The sequence below is a fragment of the Gavialis gangeticus genome, unplaced genomic scaffold (genome assembly GCF_001723915.1).
Source record: "Gavialis gangeticus isolate Ggan-Ray unplaced genomic scaffold, GavGan_comp1, whole genome shotgun sequence".
Taxonomy (NCBI): Eukaryota; Metazoa; Chordata; order Crocodylia; family Gavialidae; genus Gavialis; species Gavialis gangeticus.
This window is the reverse complement of record NW_017729032.1, coordinates 61,830,664-61,838,767: the sequence shown is the minus strand read 5'-3', so window position 1 is coordinate 61,838,767 and position 8,104 is coordinate 61,830,664. Positions and strand designations below refer to the sequence as shown.

Sequence of the window (8,104 nt, the reverse complement as noted above, 5' to 3'; positions counted from 1 at the left end):
CCACCCATGGTGGGGGGGCTGGACCCAATGATCTCATGAGGTCTCTTCTAGCCCCTAATGTCTATGGAACAAAAAAACAGCCACCAGAATCCTTAAGTGCCAAACAGATTAGAATGCTTTCTGTAATGATGAAGGGTGGAGTTTCTAATATTTTTTGAGGAAGCAACATACTCTGACTAGCTATTATTAGTTTCATATTTTGCACAATTTGAAACTAGGGAAGTGTGAAACGCACCATAAATCAGAATATGTTTTGGGTATACAAGTTATCATGCTTTTATACAAAACCAGAATTGCCCATGTCCCACCTCGGGAGACTTCCATGAATTCTTGGCGCTATGCTCATTGTGTTGATCTACGTTTAACAGAGGACAGGTGCCGTGGAATATAGCCTTTTTCATTCTTATGTAATCAGCTGACAAAAGTGAAAAATTGTACGTCAATGGTGGGTCATTTGTACCATGTTTGTAAGTAAAGGAACTTATGCACCATCTCCATTTTATATAGGAGATAAAGTTTTAGTGAGGGAAGAGATTGCTGGATCATTCTATTTAGACCAACTTGAATTGAGAAACTCAAGAGGAGAGCTGTTTAAAAAAAAAAAAGGGCGGGGGGAGGGGTTCTTAACCTGGTTTAAAGCAAGGGTTCTTAACCTGGTTTAATTGTAACATAATCTCACCCTTAGTCTCTTCCTGGAAGACTTCAAGTTAATTTGTGTTGCATCATCTCACTAGCAGTGATTCTGAAAAGCTGAGATTTCAACCTGTTAAAAGTATTGTTTCTGGTAGTGAGGATTCTTTCATCAGATGGGTGGTACTTGGTACGTTTTAGATGAATGATGTAGATAGTACATTTTAGAACAAAGATAGACTTTACACCTGGAATGTAGGCTGTTCTTATCTGATTTTTTTATTTGTAAAATAGAATTTTTTAATGTAACATTTTCTGAGTAGTAATGTTTTCATGAAGCTTTTTAAAATGAGAATCATTTATTCCTTTTAAAAAACTTAAGCTCTCCCCTGTAGTTTTAAAAGCCCAGTCATAAAAGAGAGCCCCAGAAATTTCACTTTCTTCTCAGTAAAAACTTGAACCAAATTGGTTAAATTCACTGGGTTTAAATGAGAAACCTGAAAAGGAAACCGTGTTCTTCACACTTTCCCTTTTAATAACGTCAAATAACAGCGTCATTAACGGTGACAAGGTATTTTTGTTTTGAGGGGTTTTTTAACATCAGGCTTTTTCTTTTTTGTTGTCAAATTCAGCATTTGGGGGGAAATGGGAAGACTAGGTATGTAGTCACTTGATTGCCCATGTCTGAGAATTACATTACAGACATTTGTAATTCCTATCAATTACATTACAAACAAAACTAAGTTCCATGTGGTGGGTTAAGTCTGCCACAAACTTTGGTTTTCCCTAGCCTGCTGTCCTTTCTTATTCTGGCCATGCTGCTAACTAATGTGCATGGAGCATCCATTGGGTTTCCAAATGTTAGGATAAGAGTTTCAAATTTAGATATAAAGTCATATTGGAGAAGACAAGTTGAAGATATTCATTCAGGCCATGCAGTGTTGCAAAAGCAAGTGCTAATACCTAGCTAGTAGTGGGGAAGGCTACAAGAAATAGAAACTGTGAAAAAGTGGAACTAAGAATGTTGTTCACATCCAGATTTTCATACTTAATTTCAAGCATTGATAGTGAAATCCGAAAGAAGCAATAATTTGATAGTGAAATCCAAAAGAAGCAATAATTCCTCGCCCCTCCTGCTGCTATTTGCCAATTACCACATCTTGCATCTCTTCTGTAAGAACTTGACTGAGAACAAGAAGCTTTGTGCTACAGTAGTGAGATGTAAAAACTGTCGCTGCAAACCTAGACTGATTTAGAAAGCTGAAATAGAGTCCAAGCATTACTCTGATTCTTAACAGAAAATTGCATATACATAAATGTGTTTAACATTGCCGAATTATCATAGTAGCGTAAGGTTCGTATTTTTATAAGGAAATTTAAGAGTGTGTGTTGAGAAGTTTTATAGTGCCATCGCTGAAGTAATGGGTCCTAGATACTGGGCAGAATATTATCTTGATGATAACTGCTTCTGGTCATGAGTTATGCTTTGTAATTCTAATGAAAATTATTGCCCATAATGGAATTACTGCTATGGCAATCTCTCTTAGTGTTGCTACTCAGTATGAGTGAGTTGTTTCCTTCTTCAGGAGATCTGTAGATGGGATGCATACCTTGGAAATAATAATGTATTATGGTTTATTGCAAGTGAAAATCCAAAAGAATGGAAAAAATGGCATTGGTCATTTTCTTTAAATCTACAAAGGCATTAAAATTGAAATGTCTTTTCAGTATTAGAGGGGTCTGACACCAAAACTGCTCTTTTATATAAGTTCCCTGCTTAATTTGTTTTTTTAAGAAAGAAGCAAGATCATTACATAAGGAAGAGCTGTTGAGGTATTGATTTATTTCCTGATGAGCTGTGCATCCAATCCTGTTACTACAGGAAACCTAATTTTGATCTTCTCTGTCAAGGGGTAAAGTAGAAAATATAGCTTCATAAGTATATTAGTTAGCTAGGCTCTCCAGAACTTCAGTGAGAATCATGGTTTTGTTAACGTCATCAACATGTTCATTTTTTTCAGCTCCATGTTCATGCATGTCTTTTAACCCGGAAACCAGAAGGCTGTCCATAGGTCTAGACAATGGTACAATCTCAGTAAGTACACGCAAAGATTTTTAGTTGAAATACTTCCCCTTTGAGAAGTATGTATGTTGTTGTGCTGAGAAGTTTTTATTCGCGTTCTCTAAATGGCAAAGTCAAACACTGCTGCCAGAGAAATTGAAGCTGCAGAAAATGGCAGATTTTTGATAAATTTCATACTAATCTCTACAAAAATAAGTTGGCCTTAGAGGGTTTAGTAGCCAGTTCAACAAATTGCATGGGTTTGCATGTCTTTGGAAGAAGCTTTCACTAAATTATTAGTCACCCCAATACTAACCTCTTCTCTGAAAGCAGCAAATGAAGGTCAGTTTCTCTCCTCAGATCCATTTGACTGATTCTAAGTGATAATTCCACAGCAGCGTGCAAATACTATGTCCAGCTACCCTCTAATTTCATGCAGGTGTAATTCCACTTCCTTTATGGGAGTCATTTGCAGTTTACTATGGTGGTAATGAAGGGAGATTTGATGTAACTTCTCAGAGGCCGTGTCTACGTGAGACACTGATTGTGCAGTAGCATCATGTGGCGACAACCCTGACGCAGTGCTACTGCATATAGTATTAGGCTACTGCGTAATAGTGTCACAAAGACATTCGTCGGCACTACTGCGCAGTAACTTGGGTTCCTGTGCAGTCATTTAGTACTGATTTATGCTTGTTTTATACAAGCACTAAATGACTGCGCAGTAACAACTGCACATTCAGTGTCTCGTGTAGATGTGGCCAGAGCTCACTCTGCAGGTAAAGACTGCAGGCTGTTGAAGCAGAGGCTGGCCATCTTGGAGCTAGCTAAAAGATGGAGAGCCATTCTGACCAGCTCTGGGAGTAAAACAAAGCTTCTTTTACTCTTAGATGTGAAGTGGCTCTTTTTAGCCATTTATAATTTAGCATGGTGGCTCACTTGGTAGACTGAACACTTAATCAGGATAATAGAATTATAAGACTTCTTATTAGTAAAGGGGCTGTCGGCTTTCTTAGGGAACGGTGATGCTTTAAAACTGTGTGTTGGGGGCCTTTTACTGTTGTTTGTTTGTGTTCTTCCATTCTTGAACAACTTCCCAGTCCCCTGGTTTGGAGCTGGGAGAGCTGTCTTAAGAGATCTGGTATTTCCATAACTTCAGACTTAAGTTCCTTTGGAAGTGAAAACTTTCCTCCAATAGCAAACTTACTACTCTGAAATAAAGGGACAAGCTTTGAAGGGAATGATAGTTTCCCACTCATGGCAAAGAGGGCAAGTAATGTTGTTTTCCTGTGCTGTAAAATTATGTATATAAAAATTGTGGCAGAATTAAATATATTTACCTTTTGGGAGTAAGAACATTTAAATGATACCTTTTTCTCTAGTCTACTCATTAGATTGATATTTTGTACAAAATGAGTTACTCCAGAAGTTTGACATTTTACATCTTTCACATTTTATTTTTATTCTAGCTTGTCCCTTATGGATTCTGCTGTATAAAGTACATGAGTAAAGAGACAGTTTAACCCTCAGAAAGAATATCCTACTTCAAATATAGACTCTTTAGTTATCCCAACTCTCTTCTGCATTTTTCTGAAAAACTTTAATCCTTAAAACATTTAATCCTGGGTATTAATATTTCCCAGTTAAAAAAAACCCCACTTTGATCATTTTTATAATACCCCTTGGAAGATCAGCAGAATTTTTACTGATAGCTATGCAAATTATTTTTTAAATCCTGAACCCAACATGTTTACCTCTGGGGATATAATCTCCTAACCCATTTCAGATAAGAATATTGTCAGCTACTTTGTATAAAAATAAACAAAAGTAAGACTCCCAAGATGAATCTCCCTCAGGGTATCTCATAGTCCAAATTGCATTGTCTGTCAACTTGGTTTGTAAGGTCAGCGAGACGGGACACAGTTTTTCCGTGTCTAAATATAAGCAATGAAGTGTAGGATTTGTAGATTCTCAAACGGTTCATCCTTTTGTCAAGAGATTAACTACTGTGATACTTGTTCAGCCCAATTCTAGATTGCCAGGTGATAAAAGCTTGGAAAAAGTGGAATTTCCAGGCTGATACAGTACTTGAGTTACAATGTGAGGAAAGTGTGGCCTTCTAGACGTCAACTAAAAATTTATGTAGCAAACCTGTATTTCCATACTGCATGCTGGATACCAAATGAAGCTGTCATTCTTAGGTGTTCAGGATGCCCTACCTTGGCTCATAAAGGCTTTCATAATGAATCAGTGATTTGATAAGCCGTATTTAGAAACGGATCAATGACATTTGAGGATGGGGATCCCCAAAGTTTTGTTCCTGGAGGGCCATTTCAAAGGGGCAGGCCTCAATTTAGCCTACAGTATGGGAGCCCTTGCTTTAGTCACTGTTGGCATTTAGCCTCCTAATTTTTTTTTCTTCATCCTCCGGGATGCTTCAGCAATCTCTACAGAAGAGAAGTGTAAGTCATTAAAAAAAAAAAAATCTTTCCCAACCTTGTTCAACCTACTCCTGTAGTAGATAGTTGCTCTGTGTCTGTGTTAAGATCTGCCTGTGCTGGATGGGAGCCGCCTCAGATGGAAGAAGAAAAGTTTGCTCCAAGTAGTTCCTTATATGTGGTAATCTAGGGCTGAACTTCTGGTTGACTTCTGCCTTTATAATAAACCAAGCCAAAGAAATTATTAGATCAGCAGGAACTGTGAGTCTATTGCTCTGACCATAGAACCTTATTCCATGGAAGCAGCAACTCTGTGTTGAAGTGTATATAAACTAACTTATGTCTTTTATAGAGCATTTTAGGAAAGAGGTCAGTATTTTCAAAGAGCAGTGCATCAGGACGTGACTTACTTGAGCAGCGTCCCCTCTATTAATGCTAAATGTCCACTGAAGTAACCAATGCAATCACTTTTGTCAGAAAAAGAATCAACATGTAAAAGCATGACTACTGAAGGGAATCAAAAAATCAAAAAATAGGTTACAGAAGGATAAAGGATAATACATGAAGTAGGAGAGACTGTATATAATTGGGAAATGGTGCTGCTGTGGATTGCATGTGTAACTTGTTAAAAAAAATGGAAGCAATATGAAGCCAGAGAGAAGTTGTTATGCATGGTGCTCAGATTAATGACAAGCTTCTTACCTTGCACTCCTTTTTTTTCTTTGAAAAAAAAAAAGATGCTTAAAAAACCACAGTGGTTATAATATTCAAGTCCTCAATAAGAAGTACCTGTGGTCTGTGTATTACAACATAACTAAGTAACTGATATATTGCTAACTTACTTATTTCAGTTATTTTCCTTGATATCTACTCTGTCTACCATCATTCCCTATATGATGCTGCAATAACTTTTTTTAGGTGCAGAAGCACTTACAAAATTTTAACTGAAGATGAATATTTAGTGTTGCCTCTCTAAGCATCAACAGCAAAATTCAAAGTGTGTGTTTGTACTACCTTGCTGCTTCGGGGCTGTTTTATTTGAGATGGGTAAAAGCAGTCAAGGTCAGAGTCCAGTTGTTGACAGTTACTGTTGTATATTTTACTTTGAACTTGCAGTCAGTTCTGAAAATCCTCAATGTCTGCACTGCAGCAGTGTGCTACAGGCCTCTCAAAAGCTGGTTTAGTGAAAGATGGTTAAGGCAGGTATATTTCCCTGTGCACATCATGGCAAGTCAAGCTTACTTTTTCCTTGTAATGTTCAGCACATACCAAAGGACGTTGCCCCAAGCAAGTGTAACTGTAAAACACTTGGTGCTGTAGTTACAGTCCTTAAGGTAATGTTTATTCTACACAAATAAGTAGGGTACAGCAATTTCCAACTGCTGTGAAGAGCTAGAAATTCAGCACAATAATTGATTTGTTACTATTGTTAAAATACTTCTCCTGCTTTATAGTCTTCGGCTGTTGGGGGATGGATCTGAGTAAAGGAGCAAAGAGGCTGAAGTAGGACAATTTGAGAGAACACAATTGTGTTTTATAATTGCCAGCAGAAACTTAGAAACATCCATGGATTTTTGTGCTGCATAGGTACATAAATTGGGTAATACAACCCAGTCCTGGTTTTATTTCTTAGAGTTTGGCATTTGTAGGCAAGCTGCTACAGGGTTGACGAACCTGTGACATGGGCAGCCTCTGTGTGGCACATGTGCCACAAATGAAATGCAGGAGAAGAGTATTGGAGCCGCACTTCGGGAAGGGTCAGGGCTTATCTCGTAACATGTCTGAAATAGGTTGGCCTCTACAGTCTTCATTAGTTGGGCCTCACTTTTAGTGGATCCCTCCAAAGCCTTTCATAATAGCCTCTTGTAAATAAAGATTATGTTGCTATTGGGAAATATGCAGATGCCACTTAAGAGCCATTATATTGTAGATAAGTTGATTGGTGGCTGCCATTTCAGACATGCTTAATGCTTACAACTATTCCCAGAGATTGGAACTACTCCAGTTATTTGCTCTGTCTTCAGAATTGATAAATATATTTATATATAAAATATACATAATATAAAATAAATATAACTTATCACTTGTACAATGTATAGAAATAAAATAAATATTTATTATGTAAAATATTATATATGTTATAATATATAATATTAATATATTCTTGAGGTAAGTGGGGAAGTGGGTGATCTGAAGGAAGCACAAGCAGAAGGGGGCAACAGGGAAGGCCTTCCTGAGAAAGTAGGACAGTCTGCTAGTTACTCTAGATGTCTATCCGCCAAGTCAGAACCTAGGAAACAAGCAGGAAGAATTGGAAGTTCTCAGTCATGGGCCTATGATGCGACTGGAATCGCAGAGACTTGATGGGATAGTTTGCATGACTGGGAATTCTTTTAAATCGCGAACATGAGTTACAGACCATTACCTTGACAAATCTGCCCCAAACTCTTCACAAGAGGCCAGTGCTGTGTATAAGCATAGGTTAAGACATTACAAGCTAAAATCCAGGTGTAGAGGATTATGGGGCTGGAGCAGGGGTTTTCAGCCTTTTTGGGTCAGTGTACCCCAGGCAGCCAGACGCCGAGCAAGGTGGGGTGGGGGGGCCTTTGGCCAAATAGGGAGCGGCAGCAGCTGCCACGTGCCACCTTCCCCTGCCCGCCCCCCTGCATCCGCCTGGGCGGACAGGATGGTGCATGGCAGCACTCTGTCCTCAACCACGTGTACCCCCTAGGGCTTGCTCAAGTACCACGGGGGTATACATACCCCCAGTTGACAACCCCTGTGCTAGAACGTTTGGGACGTGAATATACCCAGGCATGTGGGCCCAAACTCATGCCACTAATTTGGGCCAGCTTCTTTTGAGTGCTTAATGGTACCATAGCAACAAAGTTTGGCCTGTGGGGTAAAGCCCGCAGCAGCAGCCCACCTTTGCCCCATTTGCAGATCTGGAGGGCACACTCTTCCCCCCCCCCCC

General features: G+C 38.9%; 1 protein-coding gene across 1 annotated transcript in view; it reads left to right on the top strand.

The window, feature by feature from the left end:
- The window catches only part of WDFY2 (WD repeat and FYVE domain containing 2), a 153,705-nt gene that overhangs the window by 94,728 nt on the left and 50,873 nt on the right, over positions 1-8,104 (top strand). Inside the window, exon 3 of the mRNA XM_019525350.1 lies at positions 2,652-2,725. Coding sequence (XP_019380895.1) covers positions 2,652-2,725 — 74 coding nt within the window. The remainder of the gene's footprint in view (positions 1-2,651; positions 2,726-8,104) is intronic.